The 19,256-nt window shown below is 44.0% G+C and overlaps 1 protein-coding gene across 1 annotated transcript in view; it reads left to right on the top strand.

Annotated features, from left to right (window-relative positions):
- Positions 1 to 17,330, top strand: part of LOC107655253 (NACHT, LRR and PYD domains-containing protein 3-like) — a 24,956-nt gene extending 7,626 nt beyond the window's left edge. Inside the window, exons 3-5 of the mRNA XM_016442701.1 lie at positions 1,200 to 1,309; positions 17,029 to 17,092; positions 17,177 to 17,330. Coding sequence (XP_016298187.1) covers positions 1,200 to 1,309; positions 17,029 to 17,092; positions 17,177 to 17,183 — 181 coding nt within the window. The 3' untranslated portion in view covers positions 17,184 to 17,330. The remainder of the gene's footprint in view (positions 1 to 1,199; positions 1,310 to 17,028; positions 17,093 to 17,176) is intronic.
- Positions 17,331 to 19,256: the final 1,926 nt, after the last annotated feature.

Here is a 19,256-nt window from a genome sequence, read left to right as displayed (position 1 = left end):
AGACCGGTCTCTTCCCCGTGCATGCACGCTGGTGTCCTCGTGGGTCCAGGAGGGGTGCGTAGAGGGACTCCAGTGCCGCCAGAGTCGTGAGCTGCCGGACCCGCGGTCCGGACGAGAACCGCACCTGTTACACGGCCGTCAGGCCAGGATGCCGGGCTGTCTAGTCCCTTCAATTCCCCTTTTTCTGGACACTGTTTATTTTCTGTTAATAAAAGCCTTTCCAAGGCCTGACGCCACACCCACTGTGTCTGACGTTTGGTCGTCCCGCCAGAGTGATATATTTTTAAAATTAAATTTTTTACCCCAAATATCATCCTTGTCATATTCTTCAGTTACTGAAAATCTGTTGATTTAATTAACTTGAACAAAACTGAAAACATTAACAAGACCTTTGTTTCAAAACATAAGTCTGTACTTTTAATGATTCTAATTTGTCTATAATAATTTTAAATGTGCCTTTTACATGGGTCCATCTTTAGCCCCATTGTAAACTACCACACACGCCACAGAATATAAATGATCAAATAAAATTATTATAATTATATATAAATTTTAATGTATGTTTGTAAATACACTTACATACCCTGAAAAAACAAAGTGCATAAGTATAATCCAAAATAAAACATACTGATAAATAATTACAAAAATTTTAATTGACAAATCTTTCTCCAATTCATGAATAACAGATTTACATATACTCAGTGTCATGAAGACAAGACTAGAATATTTTAATCTGTTTGAAGAGTATTTATATGAGTATTTATAGTATTTATAGAGTATTTATTTGAACAGCATTCATAAATGCTACTTTCCCTAATTCATTGTGAGAAAAAAAGTAGAGTGATGTCTATTTTACAAATATACATGCCCTCTCAACGACCCCACAATCTCAAAAAACACCAGAGTAATATGTCATAGTTATACTATAATCTTACTCTTAATATTTTAACATTACTGCCTATATAGTACTGCAAAAGGTTTGAAGAATGAAAATGATAAACTAGTTCAGTATCGGGAATCATGTGAGTAGAGTGCATTTCAATTAGTTTCTTAGCTTGTGCTTGTGCTGGCAAGTTAAAATCTCTATAGCACTGATCCTGGTGTATAGAGAAAATAGTGCTCATACAAACACACACACACTCTCACCCTAAAACTTAAACACAATCTCAGAGATCATTTATGTTCTTCACTCTCTGCAGGCTGTGGAAGTGCGGTATTGGAGAGGAAGGCTGTGCTGCTCTGATTTCAGCTCTGAGATCAAACCCCTCACACCTGAGAGAACTGAATCTGAACTTTAATAAACCAGGAGATTCAGGAGCGAAGCAGCTCTCTGCTCTACTGGAGGATCCACACTGTAAACTTGAGAAACTACAGTGAGTGTTATTATATTATTGAACACAAAAACTGTGTGAAAATATTGTCAAACATAAACATTTAATGTTAAAGGGATAGTTCACCCAAAAATGAAAATTCTGTCATCACGTTACTTATCTTCAAGTCATTTCAAAACAGAATGACTTTCTTCTGTGGAAAATAAAAGAAGATATTTTGAGAAATGTTTTTGTCCACACATTGGAAAGCAGTGGTACCAAAACTTTGGTTGCCAACAATATTCAAAATATCGTCTTTTGTGTTTCACAGAAGAAAGAACCTCATACAGGTTAGGAACTACATGCAGGGAAGGAAATTATGACAATTTATATTTTTGGGTGAACGATTATTTTAAAAATAAAAATGTAAATGATTGAATACAATGATTATACTGAATGTGTCCAAAACAAATGTATGTTTGTATATACACTTATAGACCATTGTGTCAGGGCTCTGCCCTGGCAGCTTTTTCTGTATTGTCTTTGTTTAATGTGTCTTTGTTTGTCTTGTGTTTTCACACATTGTTTTGTCTTTGTTTATGCTTGCCATGTGTTCCTGTGGTCCCACCTCCTTGTTTCCCTTGGTCAAGCCCACTTGTTTAGGCCTTGTCTTGTCCTTGTTTCTGTAATTGGGCTCACCTGTCCCTTGTGTACTTTCCTCCCTTTATATTGTGCTGTTTTTCCTCTTGTGGTGGCTGGTTCGTCTTGTGCCATAGAGACAGTTACTGACTTACTGCTCTATATTCCAGTCTTGCCCTGTTATTGTGTATCCTTGTTGTAGTTTTTGCTCTTGATTTTTCTATCTTCTGATTTTGGTTTTGTTCTTTAGTATCTTGCTTAAATTTACTTGTAATATCATATTTAGTTGTTCATCAATCTTGTTTCTTCTCTGAGCTGTTAACTTTAGTTGTTTTTAGTCTAAACTTAGATATTTCCATTACGTTTGTTTAGTTTAGTTTTGCTTTTCTTTTTATTTTATTTTTCCCCCCTTTTGTACATAATGTTGTTTCTCTGTGTGTTGCGCTGAGTAGTGGTGTTGTGTGGTCTTGAGTGGTGTTTTCTTGTGTATCTGTGTGTGTTTGTGTGTTCCCTCCAGTCCTGCTCTACCAGCCTGAGACTCGCTGCCTGTTGGTTCCCCAAGGCGGCCTGCTTACCAAGCCTGGTCAGGGCATTGATCTCTCCCTGCTGGTTGGAGCTGTCCCAAGATTGTCCACCCCTGTGCTGTGAACTTGTGTTTTCAATAAATCTTGTTTCACTCACTCTGCATTTGGGTCCCTTCCTGTTGACCGTGACAGAATGAACCAGCCAAGTCAGGACCCAGCAGAACAAGTCTCAAAATCCTGCCCCCCGCAAATGCTCAGGAGAGACTGGCCCGCCAGCAAGGCCTGGGAGCACTTCGTCAGCAGGGGCTGGAGGTGAGGGCCTTTGCCCAGTATTTTTGGACCGTGTCCAGGGGCCTGGAGTATGATGATGCAGCCCTCAAGGAGGCCTTTAATATCTGCCTGGATGACCCTCTGCCACAGTGGGAGATGGAGCAACTGAGAATACTGGACTTGTGGGACTTCTCCAACTATTTGTACCACCGCAAGGATTGGCAGATACTTACACCACCAGAGTCCACATGCTGTGATCACCCCATCCTCCCTCCCTCGTCGAGTCAAGTTCCCGATCCTCTTCTGACTCCAACGATGAAACGGAGGTTGAGAAGGAAGAGGGCGGCTCAGACTGTTGCAGTCATCTCTGAGTCCACAGAGTCAGCTGAGGCCATTCCAGTCACTCCAGAGTCAGTGATTGAGTCTGTACTTGCAGCCCCGGAGGGCAGTTCAGCAGCCCCCGAGGGCAGTCAAGAGCCAACTCCCGAGTCTGTTCCAGTAGTCTCGGAGGGCAGTCAAGAATCTACTCCCGAGTCTGTTCCATTAGCCCTGGAGGGCAATTCAGCAGCCCCCGAGGGCAGTCAAGAACCAACTCCCGAGTCTGTTCCAGTAGTACCGGAGGGCAGTTCAGCAGCCCCCGAGGGCAGTCAAGAACCAACTCCCGAGTCTGTTCCAGTAGCCCTGAAGGGCAGTTCAGCAGCCTCCGGGGGCAGTCAAGAGCCAATTCCCGAGTCCGTTCTAGTAGCCCCGGAGGGCAGTTCTGCAGCTCCTGTGGAAGGTCAAGAGCCAGCCCCTGAGCCCGCTCCTGTGTCGGCTCCAGCCCCTGAGTCTGCTTCAGTCCAGAAGCCTGTCAACCCAGAGGCTGTAAAGTCTGCTCCAGTTCTCCTAGAACTAGTAGAGTCAACTGTAGTCATTCAAGAGTCAGTCAAGTCAAGCCCAGTCACTCCAGAGTCTAAGTCCTCTCCAGTTCTTCCAGAACCAGTCAAGTCCATTCCAGCCTCTGAGTCCGCTTCAGTGTCTGCTTCAGACCCAGTGCTCAGCCCAGAGCAACCTCGTAAGCGGAGGAGGAAGAGGATTCGTGTTTTACAGTCCACTGTTATGCCTGCAGCCCCGGAGGGTGCTCCAGAGTCACCTCCTGAGTCTATTCCTGCAGCCCCAGAGGATATTTCAGCTGCCCCCGAGGGCGCCCCAGAGTCGGCTTCTGAGTCTCTTGCTGTAGCCCCGGAGGGCATTTCAGCTGCCTCTGAGGGCGCTCCTAAATCTGTTCCAGCAACCAAAAAAGGCATTCCTGTTTCAGCCCTGGAGCCTGTACTTGACTCAGTTCCAGGTCAAGAGGCTGTCTCTGTTAGTCTTGTCACAACCACAGAGGCAATCCCAGAGTCATCTGCACCATCTGTCAAGGCCACAGAGACCATCTCTGAAGAGTCATTTTGTCCTGTGACTAAGGTGACAGTGTCTGAACCTCCTGTTTTGCCCAGAGAAGCTATTCCTGCAAGTCATGTCATGCCCACAGAGCCCAGTCCAGCCAGTCATGCCATGCCCAAGGACATCATCCCTGAGCTGCTTGTCCTTCCCGTTATGGCCAGTGAGGCCATCCTCAAGCAACCCGCTGTCACTGGCCAGGCCATGAATGCCAGTTTGAAGCAGGCCACTGTTTCTGACACAGAGGCCATTCCGAGCGGCCAGGTCTCACTGCCACAGGCTCAGAATCCGCTCCAGTCCTCCAGTCTTTAGAATCAGTCTTGGAGTCCACGGCAGTCCCAGACTCAACTCTAGCCTCAAAATCCACCCCAGATTCGTCTCCAGTCCCAGACTCTGCTCCAGTCCCAGAGTCCCTGGAGTCTGCCTTAGAGTATGCTTCAGTCCCAGACTTGGATCCACTCCAAGAGTTTACTCTAGAGCTAGTCCCAGTCCAGGAACAGCCAGAGATCATTCCAGAACCAGTCTCAGTCCAGAAGCAGCCAGAGTCCTTCTTCGAGCCAGTCCCAGAGTCTGTTCCAGAGCCAATCCTAGATCCAGAATATGTTCCAGAGCCAATCCAAGACCTGCCAGAATCCTCCACCCACTCGGTCAGTCTTGTCATAGGCAGGGAGGCTGTCCCCTTCCTGCTCCCCAAGCACCCTGCCCTACTCCACGATTTTTAAGCCATCATTGGTCAAGCCAGTCAATACCCGCAGATACACTACTTCCATCTCTCCAGCTCCGCCTTCTAAACCAAACACTTGCGGTTCTCCCACCCCACCGGCAGCCTTCCACTCTGCCCTGCCAGGCTACAACACTAGATTTATTCCCACCCTCCCCACCCCCTCTCCTGTGCTGCATGGCTCCGCTATGCCTGCTCCCTTTAAGTCTGCCCAGTTCATATCCCCTTGGTTCCCTGTTGTCACCACCTCCCAGGACTGGTTTGGACGCCAGGAGGCGTCCATTGGGAGGGGGGGTACTGTCAGGGCTCTGCCCTGGCGTTGTAGTTTTTGCTCTTGATTTTTCTATCTTCTGATTTTGGTTTTGTTCTTTAGTATCTTGCTTAAATTTACTTGTAATATCATATTTAGTTGTTCATCAATCTTGTTTCTTCTCTGAGCTGTTTAGATTTTATACTTTAGTTGTTTTTTAGTCTAAACTTAGATATTTCCATTACGTTTGTTTAGTTTTGCTTTACTTTTTATTTTATTTTCCCCCCCTTTTGTACATAATGTTGTTTCTCTGTGTGTTGTGCTGAGTAGTGGTGTTGTGTGGTCTTGAGTGGTGTTGCCTGTTGGTTCCCCAAGGCTGCCTGCCAACCAAGCCTGGTGCTGAGAACCGAATCTCTGATACTGCCTGCTTTGAGCCCCTTCACTCTGCGTGCATGCTCTGCTGTTCTCTGCTCTGGTTTTCTCCCCATCCTTTCGCACAGATTTGACCAACGACTGAGACTGTCTACCTGTCAGGGCATTGATATCTCCCTGCTGGTTGGAGCTGTCCCAAGATTGTCCACCCCTGTGCTGTGAACTTGTGTTTTCAATAAATCTTGTTTCACTCACTCTGCATTTGGGTCCCTTCCTGTTGACCGTGACACATTGAACAAAAAAGTACATAAGTGTGAGCCAAAATTAATTACATTTGCAGTAATTAATTGGCAGCAGCTTCACATATAAAGTACTGTACATGTTTTTTTGCTGTATATAGAATTGTCCTGTAAAATACCTGCAGCATATTTGCCTGTAGTTTACTGTAATTTTACAGTTCTTTAGCCACTTTACAGTGTTACTGTAATTCACTAAATTAAACATACAGATACATAATTACAAAAATTACATACAGATTGACAAATATTTCTCCAATCCATGAATAACAGATATACATGTACCCAATAGCATCAAGTCTTAAATATTTTTAGTCTGTTTGAAGAGTATTTAAGGGGAACAGCATACATAAATGCTACTTTTTCTGCTGTCAGGTATTCACCTCTCACACTTAGATTTATCTTTGAGCAATTGATGTTATGCATTTATTATCTCTGAATTGGATTCTTATTGTTTAATTATGTAATTAGCATGATACATTCTTACTTGACAAATAAAATATTACATCTGATTTATTCTGAACACTCCTGAACTCATCATGACTAGTAGATCATGTGGAGGCTGATGTTTCCTCAAATCTGTGTTCAGGATAGATCAGACTAAAGGCTCATGGATGAATGGAGCAGTAGGAACATCATCGGAGACCTTTTGATTTCTGTCTACTTAAGTGACCTAACAAACTACACTTTTTGTTCTGAGCAAGCAGTAGGCTAACAACTTAAAATATATAAGTTAACCTTGCTCCTCTGACTAAGTTCAGACCAGAGAGTTTGTGATCATGAGATCCACGACCTCCGGTCGTTTCCTGATGAATGAATAATTGAAAGAATGTGTTCCTCCCTGCCCACGCTACATTATGGGTGGGGATACACACAGCCTGTGCGTTGTCTGCTTGGGAGCGAGGCACGCAGAGTCGGCTCTCGAGGGAGTCCACTGCCCACATTGCGAGGGTCTGCCGCTGCGTATGCTTCACTCCCGGAAGGCTCTCTTCGAGGAGGAAGCCTTCGTCAGCGTTTCTCGCGGTGCTGGCCCCGCTTCCGTCGAGGCGGCTGCATTTGTGGGGTTCGCAGATGGATCTGGTGGAGGGAATGGAGACGGGCAAGTCCCTATCTTCTTCCTCACCTGCCAGATCCAGCGCCCGCTCTCTGAGATCGGAAGCCCGTTCTGCGGTTACTTCCCCCCGGAGGGAAGGCTCGATGCTCCACCTGTCTTCCTCCGAGGAGGTTGACGTGGAGGGCGTCAATGAGTATTCACCCCTTCATTCGCCCCAGTATGAGGAGGTTTTGGAGGTGGTTACTCATGCTGTGGCCAAGTTGAACATCGATTGGCCCACCGAGAAACAGGCTGAACCACAGAAAAGCAAGCTGGATGAAGGCTTTCTGCAGTCTAGGCCGCCACCTCCACGCCGGAGCGTGCCGGTCTTCCCCAACCTCCACACCGAGGTGTCAAGGTCATGGGCTAAACCAATCTCGGCCCACCTCTTTATCCCCGCTTTTGACTACTATGCTAACGTGGCAGGGTTGAATGAGCGCAGTTACAGGGTGATGCCCCGGGTTGAACAGACGCTTGCGAGCTATCTGTCTCCCGGCGCGTCATCGTCTTTAACACTAGAACCACCAACAGGGTAAATTTTACCCGTGGCTGTTTTTAAAACGTAAATAAAATATTTTTAATAAAACATTCAAGTCTCCCAGTCACTGACTTTTACTAATATTGTGTGATTTACAATCCCCCTTATGTTTTAACATAGTACATTGCTAGGCAACACCTTTCGCTCACTGAATTAGTGGTTATCAGTTTCATAAATAAAGACAAAATGAGTAAAAGAAGGTGATTTATGAATGCTGAAGAGGTATAAGAAGTACTAAATGCCATGAGCGATGGAGAGTCTGATGGTGGGGAGATAAGTAAAGCGTCCTGTCGGCTCAGCATCTGACGGCGATCGATATATCATATTTAGACGTTTTATCCTAATGTTACTCATAATTGTTCAAAATTCGGATTAATTATTTAATTTTTGTTTTGCCATTTCTATCGTTTATTGTCCGCTTCTGTGTTGCTATTTATTCTAGTCTGCCTGTTTCCTGAAGAAAAAAAATCCGATCTGATGTAGGCTAATGAGTAAAACCTTTTTTAATTACCCGAAGTTTATTGGTGTTCTTCTTGTATAATTTAAATTATAAATGATATAACTAAACAAATTAATAATTAATTAGGTGAAGCTGTGCGCTTGAATTTGTCATCATCATCCTATGCAATGTGGTGAATTATTATTGCTCATTATTGTCTATAGGCTATTTTAGTAATTTAAATAACATAGGTTATCTTAATATATTGATTAATGACAGTGTATTATAATAGCCTGTTACACCACCTAAATATGTATTTACGTCCTTCTAATTCTCGTTGTCAGTGCAGGCTTGTTTAGGTTAATATTGACCATTATGAAAAGTGACTAGTGTAGCCTGCATAAAAAAAGTTTGAACATAAAACAACAGGACAAAAATATAGTTGATGACTAGATATAATAATTTCATGACTCTAGACACTACTTTGTGAAGACAGTAGCATAATACAGTGAAATAATATGTTCTTTAGCCATTCAGAAACAGCTGTCATGTGCATGGGTAAAATTTACCCGCTGGCGGTTTTAGGTATACAGCAACCCCTGGCGGTTCTAGTGTTAAAGGCTCTGGCATTGCCCTCAAAGCTGCTGCGTACAACTTCAGTGCTAGTGGGCAAAGGGTACACGCCAGCGGGTCAGACTGGTGCGTGTCTGCACACTATGGCAGTGTTTCAGGCGTACCAAGCCGACCTACTGAAAGAGCTAGATGAGGGGGAGGAGGTTAATTCTGAGGATATCACAGAGCTCAGACGAACCGCTGATCTGTCTCTCCGAGACTGCCCACGCCATCGGCAGGTCTATGGTAGCACTGGTGGCGGCGGAGAGGCACCTGTGGTTGACCCTGTCTGACATGAAGGAGAAGGACAGGGTCTTCCTCATGGATGCCCCGCTTGCACCATCTGGTCTGTTCGGCGACGCCGTCAATTCCGTCGTCGACAGTTACCAGGAGGCTCGTAAACAAGTGGTGGCATTTCAGCGGTTCCTTTCTCGCCGCTCTCTAGCTCCGGGGGCTGCCAGGCGGGAGCAGCCCCCCTCCGTGTACCAGCTCCTCATACCGGGAGGCTCAAAAGCTCTGGGTCGAGGCCTTCGAAGTCTAAGCCAGATCTGCGGACCATACTTAACCTCCTGGGGTCGACAGTTCCGCCGGCGGAAATTTTTAATCAGTATGAAACCAACGCGATGTCAAGTCTTTGCCGTCGCCCTCATTATCTCTAATGTGACCACGCCCACGCGCCGATCGCGCTTTTGATATTACAATAGGCCATGTGAGACGCGCGCATGTAAACGCCCACATCACAGCAAACCAAGCTAAAAAAACAAAAAGCACAAATGTCAGGGCATGTCAAAACTTTTCCATGCCCCAAAACACCCTCGGACCCCAGAGGGTTAAGACTAAGAAGTCCCCGACCAAGAAGTCCTGACGCTGGTGGCTCGGGACTTCTGAGGGTAGGCCCCTCTGGGGAAGAGCGGTGTACACCTCATCAAACGGTGCCCGTCTCTCCTCAGTGCCCTCTGGAGATCGGTCTGCCAACCCTGCCACCCTCGGTGCTTCAGGGCGCAGCGGCCTCCCGCGAGCGCTTCTCTCAGTTACCGCCCGGAAACATAGCGGCGCTAAGAGACTCGCCACCTCTTCGGAGGTCTCTAGAGCAGCTAGTTCGGCCGTCCCCTGCCGGTTCGCCGCTTCAGGGCACCGAGCTGGCCACTCTGATTACACCAGAGGTGGTCCCTCTTCACGAAAGAGAGACCGGGTTCTACAGCCGGTAGTTCATTGTTCCGAAGAAGGATGGAGGGTTGCGTCCCATTTTAGATATGCGTCAGTTGAACCGCTCAGTCATGCAACTGAAGTTCAGGATGCTTACACTCAAACAAGTCGTGTCTCAGATCAGGTCAGAGGACTGGTTTGTCACAATCAATTTAAAAGATGCATACTTCCACATCTCCATCCTTCCTCATCACAGGAAGTTCCTGAGGTTTGCTTTCGGGGGCAAAGCTTACCAATACCGGGTTCTTCCTTTCGGCCTTGCACTCTCACCCCGCACTTTCACGAAGTGTGTGGATGCTGCTCTGGCTCCCCTGTGACTCCAGGGCATCCACATACTCAATTATATCAACGGTTGGTTGATATTAGCTCAATCGGAGCTGGTGGCGGTTCGCCATCGAGATGTCGTTCTCGCCCACATGAGAGAGCTGGGGTTAAGGCTAAACGCCATGAAAAGTGTTCTTTCTCCATTACATAGAACCACTTATCTGGGCGTGGTGTGGGATTCGACCACGGTGCAGGCACATCTGTCCCCTGCTCGGATCGAGTCGATCCTCACTGCAGTCATGATAGTGAAAGAAGGCCGGTCACTCACTGTCAAGCAGTTTCAAAAACTGCTGGGTCTGATGGCAGCTGCGTCCAACGTGATACCTTTTGGCCTGCTGTACATGAGACCCCTACAGTGGTGGCTCAAGTCCAAGGGGTTCTCCCCAAGGGGAAACCCGCTACGCATGTTCAAGGTCATGCGTCGCTGCCTACGTGCCTTAGACATGTGGAGGAAACCTTGGTTCTTGTCTAAGGGCCCGGTGCTGGGAGCTCCTTGTTGGCGCATAACACTAGTGACAGATGCGTCTCTCACCGGTTGGGAAGCGGTTAGGAGTGGCCGCTCAGCTCGCGGTCTGTGGAGCGGTCGCCATCTCACATGGCACATCAACTGCCTGGAGATGCTGGCCGTGTTTCTAGCATTGAAACACTTTCTCCCAGACCTAAGAGGTCACCATGTGTTGGTGCGCACCGACAACACAGCGGTGGTCTCTTACATCAACCACCAGGGTGTTCTGCGTTCGCACCCCTTGTACAAGCTGGCGCACCAGATATTTGTGTGGTCCCAGGGCAAACTCCTCTCGCTGAGAGCAGTCCACAACCCTGGGCATCTCAATATGAGAGCAGCCATCCTGTCGAAGCAGGGGCCGAGGCCGGGGAATGGAGGCTTCACCCAGATGTGGTGAAGCAGATATGGAATGTTTTTGGCAAGGCTCAGGTGGACCCGTTTGCGACTCGAGAGACATCGCACTGTCCCCTCTGGTTCTCTCTGACTCATCCAGCTCCACTGGGGCTGGATGCCATGGTACAGACGTGGCCGAGGCTTCGTCTGTATGCCTTTCCACCGATCGCTCTGCTCCCAGGAGTTCTGAAGAGAGTGCTAGTAGCCCCATTCTGGCCGGGCCGAGTATGGTTCTCGGACCTGATTTCCCTCCTCGATGGCTCTCCATGGGAGATTCCCGTCAGGAGGGATCTCCTCTCACAGGCGGAGGGTACGATCTTTCACACTGGCGACCGCCAGCTCGACCCAGTTAACTGCCCAGTTGGTACAGTGCTGGAGTTCCTGCTGGCCCGTTTCTCCACAGGGTTGACCCACTCCACCCTGAAGGTCAACGTGGCGGCCATTGCGGCCTACCACGCCCCCCTTCGGTGGCCAGTCAGTGGGCAGACACCCCCTAGTTACACGTTTCCTCCGTGGTGCGCTGAGGCTGAGGCCTCCAGTATGATCCTGTGTGCCCCTGTGGGACCTGGCTGTGGTGTTAGAAGCTCTCTGCAAGCCTCCCTTCGAGCCTATTGAGGAGATCTCTGATCGCCACCTCACTATTAAAACTACCATCCTATATCTTTTATAAAGAGAGATATCTTCTCGATGTCTTCTCTAAAGAGAGTTGGGGATCTTCAGGCTCTCTCAGTGGCCCCTTCCTACCTAAACTTTGCGCCTGGTCTGGCTAAAGCTTTCCTCTACCCTCGAGTGGGTTATGTCCGTAAGCTCCCCTCCTCTACACGATGGCCTGTCGTACTCCAGGCCTTCTGTCCTCCTCCCTTCTGGGAGCCTGACCAGCAGAAGCTTAATTGTATGTGTCCAGTGCGAGCATTGGACACATACGTCCACAGAGCTGCCCTGTGGAGAAGGATGGACCAACTGCTCATGTGCTACGGTCCCCCTAAGAGAGGTCTTCCTGCTACAAAACAGACCCTCAGCCGGTGGATAGTGGATGCCATCTCCATTGCTTATGAGTCCTCTGACCTCTCCTCGCCTCTGGGGATCAAGGCTCACTCTACCAGAAGTGTGGCGGCCTCTAAGACCTTGTTAGCAGGTGTTTCTATGCAGGACATCTGCGGGTTGGTCCACGCCCCTAACGTTCGTCAGGTTCTATGACCTAGATATGCAAGCCACTAGCTGTGCACTTCCACACTAGGCAGGGATTTGTAAGGCTGGCGGCGTGGGCATACTCGTTCCCATAGCGTTTTCCGACGCAGCTCGAGTTCCTAAAGGGGAATGTCTCCAGGTTACACATGTAACCCTAGCTCCCCAAGGGAACGAGTGCCATACTTCCTGCGTCTGCGTCCAGTGCTGCGTCTCAGTGCCATACTTCCGGCATCCCTGCGAGAGCTTGCTTCATTCCTCGAAGCTGTCGCCGGTTTCGCAGCACATGCTTTTATAGCTTCCTGGTCGCTACGTCACCCGCCCATGATGTCTCGCCCATCCATTGGACTGATTACACACGTGATTCAGAACACGGTCATGCTGAAGGCATTCCCATAGCGTTTTCCGATGCATCTCGTTCCCTCGGGAAACTAGGGTTACATGCGTAACCTGGAGACATTCATTAGCCACTATAGGGGAACAACCAGAAGAATTACAACGTGCAGTAAATGGTAAAACTGTTTCCACTGCAAACCAGTGTGTTCATAATTAAGATAATACATTAAAATAATATAGTAAGACACAGCAATTAGCAATATCAAGCCGCAAAATGAGCTGTTTTGCGCAGCTAAAAATAGCTAGAAGGGAATGAGACCGGAAGCAAGACCCATAAAATTTACAAATGGCCGCACCCATTTTTATGGGAAGAATAGGGTGGATAGGATGTCCAGAATAATCAAATATCTAAATTAATATTAACCAATATTTGTGATTAGTTACTAATTAGAAACACATTCTAAATTTAATGATCACTTGAAAATTAGAATCAGATTAACACGGAGCTACAATACAATTTAAACTCAATCCTAAAAAATTAAGTGAACTTTGCAGAAGCGCAAGTAAAAGATATGTCATAGTTATACTATAATGTTACTCTTAATTTAACATTATCACCTATTTAGTACTATAAACTAGTTCAGCATCACAATCAGGAATCATGTGGGTAGCATGCATTTAAATTAATGTTTTAGCAGCTGGCAAGATTAAATCTCTATAGCAGCGATCCTGGTGTATATGTAAGCATATGGGTAGCAGAATTCATTTTTAAATGTAATATGCAAAATGACAATGCAATATGTAAATTGGCAATGCATTTCTGTATTTAACTGTACATTTTCCCATACATATGTGCAACATTTAGTGCAAAATTAAAATTAAAATTCAATTACATAATTTACATTTGCTATTTCCTACACTAGTTTTAATATGTAAATTAAAAACATATATGCTTTATAAGTTGTAAAATTAAAATGAAATTGTATTACCTAAATTGATTAGATATATTTAACATGTCCAAGCAAAAACTGTAGCAAAATTATCATTTAAATACCATTTTTCCTAAATGCATTTAGACTTACGGGTAGGACACTTGGGATTGCATTTTCATTGTGATACCGCATGATAATTGTAGCAAAATGCAGTGTGAATTTCAAAATGCATTCTGAGCCAAAGGTGCAGTAAAAGGGTAGCAAAATGGTGATTTAAATGTCTTTTATTTTTCTTAAATGCATTGACACTTACACTTAAGACATTTCAATTGCGTTTTCATTAAATACCCGGTGATTATGTAGTTTAAGTCAATGTGGATTTGAAAATGCATTCCGAGCCGATCACACGCCCAAAATGTCAATCATTACATCCAGGCGGGGCTCGGCAACAAGACACACAATAGGTCAATATTCCCCATTAACAAAACGCTTTTCACCTGCCTCAACATCTCTCTGTTTACACTCCGATTGATGCACATAAGCAAACAGACAGTGCAATTCTACACTTTTACCTATTTGCCACCATACTTTATTCTTCTCCTATAATGGATCGCGTGTACCAGAGCACCTAAGCGATGCAGGTGCGTCGCACATCTCACTGTCTGCACACCGAGTGATGCACATAAGTAAACAGTGCAATTATAACGTTACACTTATTTACCACCTTACATTATATTTTGTTCCTCTCTTTTAATCCGTATTATATAGCGTGTTCCATGGCACCTAAACGTCACACGCCTGCCACAAGAGCTCTCACTGTGTACAGCCACCGGACACCGAGATTGATGCCCATGATTTTTAAAATTAAAGGGTAAGTTCACCCAAAAATTAGCCCATAAATTACTCACCCTCAAGTCATCCTATATGTATATGACTTTCTTCTTTCAGACGAATCCAGTCAGAGTTATATAAAAAATTGTCTTTGATCTTTCAAGCTCTTTCATGGCACTCAGTGGCTGTTGCATGCATCAGTCCAAAAGCAGTTAAATAAAATGCACCCATCCATAAAAAAAAGTGTCTCACACGGCTCCGGGGGGTGAACAAAGGCCTCCTGTAGCGAATCGATGCGTTTTTGTAAGAAAAATATCCATATTCAAAACGTAATAATCACTTTAATCTAGCTTGCGCCCACTGTTGTACACTGGAAGCAGTTCCGGGCGGATGACGTATGAGGTCAGTGCTGCGCATGCGCCAGTGAGTCTCGTGAAAACCAACGTTTGTTGGAAGCAAAGTTTTTCTTACTTTAGCAAAGGAAAACTAGTCTCTTATATCAAAATCCTCCGACATTCTTCTTTACAAATCCTCGTTTTGTACTTCTAATTAGTGACCGTTGATGTTAATTAATTTGATCTCTCCCCTGCGCTTCCGCGTGCATCACTTCTGAGTGGTGCATGCGCAAAGCCGACCTCCATACGTCATCCGCCCGGAACCGCTTCCAGTGTACAACAGAGAGCGCAAGCTACATTAAAGTGATTATTACGTTTTGAATATGGATATTTTTCTTACAAAAACTAATCGATTTGCTACAGAAGGCCTTTGTTCACCCCCCGGAGCTGTGTGAGACACTTTTTTTTATGGATGGGCGCATTTTAATTAATTGCTTTTGGACTGATGCATGCAACACCCGCTGAGTGCCATGAAACAGCTTGAAAGATCAAAGACAATTTTTAGTATAACTCCAACTGGATTCGTCTGAAAGAAGAAAGTCATATACACCTAGGATGACTTAAGGATGAATAATTTATGGGCTAATTTTCATTTTTGGGTGAACTAACCCTTTAAGTTATCTGACTTTGGCTGTGGCATGTTCTGTGACAGCTACGTCTAAATCGGACTGGTGAAGTGTCATCTGGGGCAGGCAGGAATAGCAGCATTTTCAGTATGGTCATGGGCATCAACCGGAGTGTAAACCATACCTGTCAACCCTCCCGTTTTTCCTGGGATTCTCCTGTATTTTACCATTCTATCCCGCTATCATCCCATTTAAATATTTTCCCGTATTTCTCCCGTATTTTTAATCTTTCTATAAAAAAACCCAACTGGGCGTATTTTATATGATTGCTACATTTGCCTCCGGTAAAACTCCCGTAATTTGTATGGCCCAAACCTCATTATATGAATAATCACGTCAACAAATTCCAAGGTTGCCCAGTTGCCAGAACTTGTATGAAACGCATCCTTCTCACACAATCGCCACATACAAATTTCAACCCATTTGTCCCCTCAACTTGGCAACCTACAATAGTGATTAGTAGAGTGGGAAGGGAAGGATCACTGGTAGAAATGGGATGGGAGGAAAAGACTCAGGTGGTGCTCCGGTGAAAAAAAACAAATATACATGCAAATTGAGATATAGCCTACACTTCAAAAGGCTACAGTTTAATTGATTAAATATAAGTGCTGCAAGTTGCAAAATCAGGTGCTGTGCTGCTTTGTTTACTGCGGTTATCGGGGAAATGTTTCCAAAGCCAAAAATGACCCTTATTTGTACTCAGAAAACACGCAGTTTGATATACACGCAGTTTAAATAATTGTTTGATAATAATTATTTTAATTAATATAATAATAATAATAATAATAATATAATATAATAATTTATACTTTTGCCCCTCCCCAACCACCAATAGGCCTAAGTGTAGAATTGCACTGTCTGTTTGCTTATGTGCATCAATCGGAGTGTAAACAGAGAGATGTTGAGGCAGGTGAAAAGCGTTTGGTTAATGGGGAATATTGACCTATTGTGCGTCTTGTTGCCGAGCCCCGCCTTGATATAATGATTGACAGGTTGGGGGCGTGATCGGCTAGGAATGCATTTTCAAATCCACATTGACTTGTCTACACTGATCGCAGGGTATTTAATGAAAATGCATTTCAAACCTCTTAAGTGTAAGTGTCAGTTCATTTAAGAAGAATAAAAGACATTTAAATCACCATTTTGCTACCCTTTTGCTGTACATTTGGTTCAGAATGCATTTTGAAATTCACACTGCATTTTGCTACAATTATCACGCGGTATCACGATGAAAATGCAATCCCAAGTGTCCTACCCGTAAGTCTAAATGCATTTAGAAAAAAATGTCATTTAAATGATAATTTTGCTACAGTTTTTGCTTGGACATTTTAAACATCTAATCAATTTGGGTAATACAATTTCATTTTAATTTTGCAACTTATAAAGCGTTAAAATATGTTTTTAATTTACATATTAAAACTAGTGTAGGACATGGCAAATCTAAATTATATAATTTAATTTTCATTTTCATTTTGCACTAAACGTTGCACTTATGTATGGGAAAATGTAAATTTAAATAAAGAAATGCATTGCCATTTTACATACTGCATTGCCATTTTGCAAATTACATTTCAAAATGAATTTTACTACCCATATGCTTCCATAGGTGTATAGAAAAAGTAGTGCTAATACAAATACACACAAATACACTCTTACCCTAAAACTTAAACACAATCTCAGATCATTCATGTTCTTCACTCTCTGCAGGCTGATTAACTGCGGTATTGGAGAGGAAGGCTGTGCTGCTATGATTTCAGCTCTGAGATCAAACTCCTCACACCTGAGAGAACTGGATCTGAGATTCAGGAGATTCAGGAGTGAAGCTGCTCTCTGCTCTACTGGAGGATCCACACTGTAAACTGAAGAAACTATAGTAAGTTATTGAGTCAATGCTTTCATTTATTGTCTTGTATTAAAGCAGATCTTAGTGCATTTTATCTTTCCCTTTATTGTACAGTATTTGACAGTGGAAACTCCACAAGCTCCAAACAACTGAACAAGACTGTCACCTGGACAAATGCTGATACTGATCCAGCAGTTTCATATGTGAAGGATTTTTGTTATTACTTTTCATTCAGCCTAGAATCTTTTTCCAGTCTCATGGGATTTTTTTTTTTAAATAGGTAGATTGGACATACTGACTGCACTGTAAAAAAAATGTTTTGTCTTAAACTACAGTATATTCCAGGTTAATAATTGCATTACTTTCACAGTAATTTCACAGTGGGACTTCTTGTATCTAACTGCACTCTCAGAAATTTATTGTAAACAAACAGCATCATACTTTGTTTCTACAGTGCAGATGTACTGTGAAGGTTCCTAGCATGCAATGCAACATGAATAGGTCATGCGGTAGAGTTTATTAATTCTTGTTGGTTTTATTTGTGCTACTGAACTTGTTTTTGGTTCACTTTTAGCAGTTTGTGTTGTTTATTTTGTAATGTTAGATTATGTTGTAAGTGTTGTTTTTATTTGTTGAATGTTACTAACATGGCCAGTCTTACCATTGGGCTTGACTGTGCTTCAGCCCCTGGGCCCCGCCTTGTAGGGGGCCCCGCCTTTGCCCGTTTACGTTTGTTTGATTTTCTCAGTTATAAATGATTAGCCGCATTTCCACTGCGCACACAGGGGCTAAATGGGCCAGCTGGGGCTAACAGTTTCCAACTACGACTTTCGTGGCCATAATCAAACAGTATAAACAGGTATTTATGATTATTTCACATAGAAGAAGGACATGTATTGATCGTGTCTCTGCTAATTGGTTTGTTATCACATGGCTACTTTGAACAGCTCAATTAATCTTTTAGCCTAAAAGAGCGCACATATACAGTCATGGCCAAAAGTTTTGGCAGTGACATAAATTTTGTGTTTTGCAAAGTTTGCTTCTTCAGTATTTGTAGATTATTTTCCCACATGTTTCTATGGTATACTTAAAAACAATGATAAGCATATCATAAGTTTTAAAAGCTTTTATTGGCAAACAAATACAATGAGTCAATTTTTACAGTGTTGACCCTTGTTCTTCATAACCTCTACAATTCGCTCTGGCATGCTGGATATTAGCTTCTGGGCCAAATCCTGACTGATGGCGATCCATTCTTGCCTTATTAGTTCTCGGAGTTGATCACAATTTGTGGTTTTCTGCTTGTCCACTCGCTTTTTGAGGACTGACCACAGGTTCTCTATGAGATTGAGATCCGGGGACTAAGGAGCATGCTAATTATACATCTTTTTTTTAGTTCTTCAGGTGACTCCACAATTTGAGGCTTGAGCTTGACTATATCATCCTTCAGTGTTGCCACATCCACTTTCCTTTGAGCAAAAAAATAAATAAATCTTTGCACTTTATGTTTCAATCATATCAACAAATGAGGAAAAACAATAAATGACAAATAATAAGATAAGATTTAATTCAGTTTTTGATGTGCATTAAACAAAATACTCCAATTTCACTTTATTTTACTACCCACATAAATAGAAAATATTTTTGGTCATAATATGTTATGTATAAAATACCATAAAGTTACAGGGGTTGGGCAAAAAAAGTCCGCCCAGAAGCTCAAACATGCAAGAAACTCATTGGGTCTTGCGTGTAAAGCACATATCCATTTATCATATTTGATGTGTGTTTATCAATGTTTATAGATTGTTTATAGAATAAAAGCCTAAATTAAATTTGTTCATCATATAGAAGAGATCGTCTTTCCTCAGAACATTCATATGGATTTTAGCAGGGATTCCCAACCCTGCTCTTGGAGAGGTACTGTCACGAATCCGGTCCGTGGACTTCTGTCCGATCGCCACCAGAGGTCACTCGTCGATCATATTGACTCTCTCACTACACTGACTGTTGCACGTCACCACGGACTACATTTCCTATGCACCATTTCACTAATCACTGTGGTGGCTCTTGCCGTTTCTATGAAGAATCACTCTTGAACACTTGGGTTTTGATGCCAGAAAAATAGACTTTTAATATCAGAGAGATAATTCAGTCTAGAGATGATCTGCAGAAAATCTCCCGAGTCTGTGTCTGG

This window comes from Sinocyclocheilus anshuiensis, unplaced genomic scaffold (genome assembly GCF_001515605.1).
Source record: "Sinocyclocheilus anshuiensis isolate Anshui unplaced genomic scaffold, SAMN03320099.WGS_v1.1 scaffold988, whole genome shotgun sequence".
In the NCBI taxonomy this organism is placed as follows: domain Eukaryota; kingdom Metazoa; phylum Chordata; class Actinopteri; order Cypriniformes; family Cyprinidae; genus Sinocyclocheilus; species Sinocyclocheilus anshuiensis.
The sequence above is the reverse complement of the archived record's forward strand: the minus strand, read 5'-3'. Positions and strand labels throughout refer to the sequence as shown.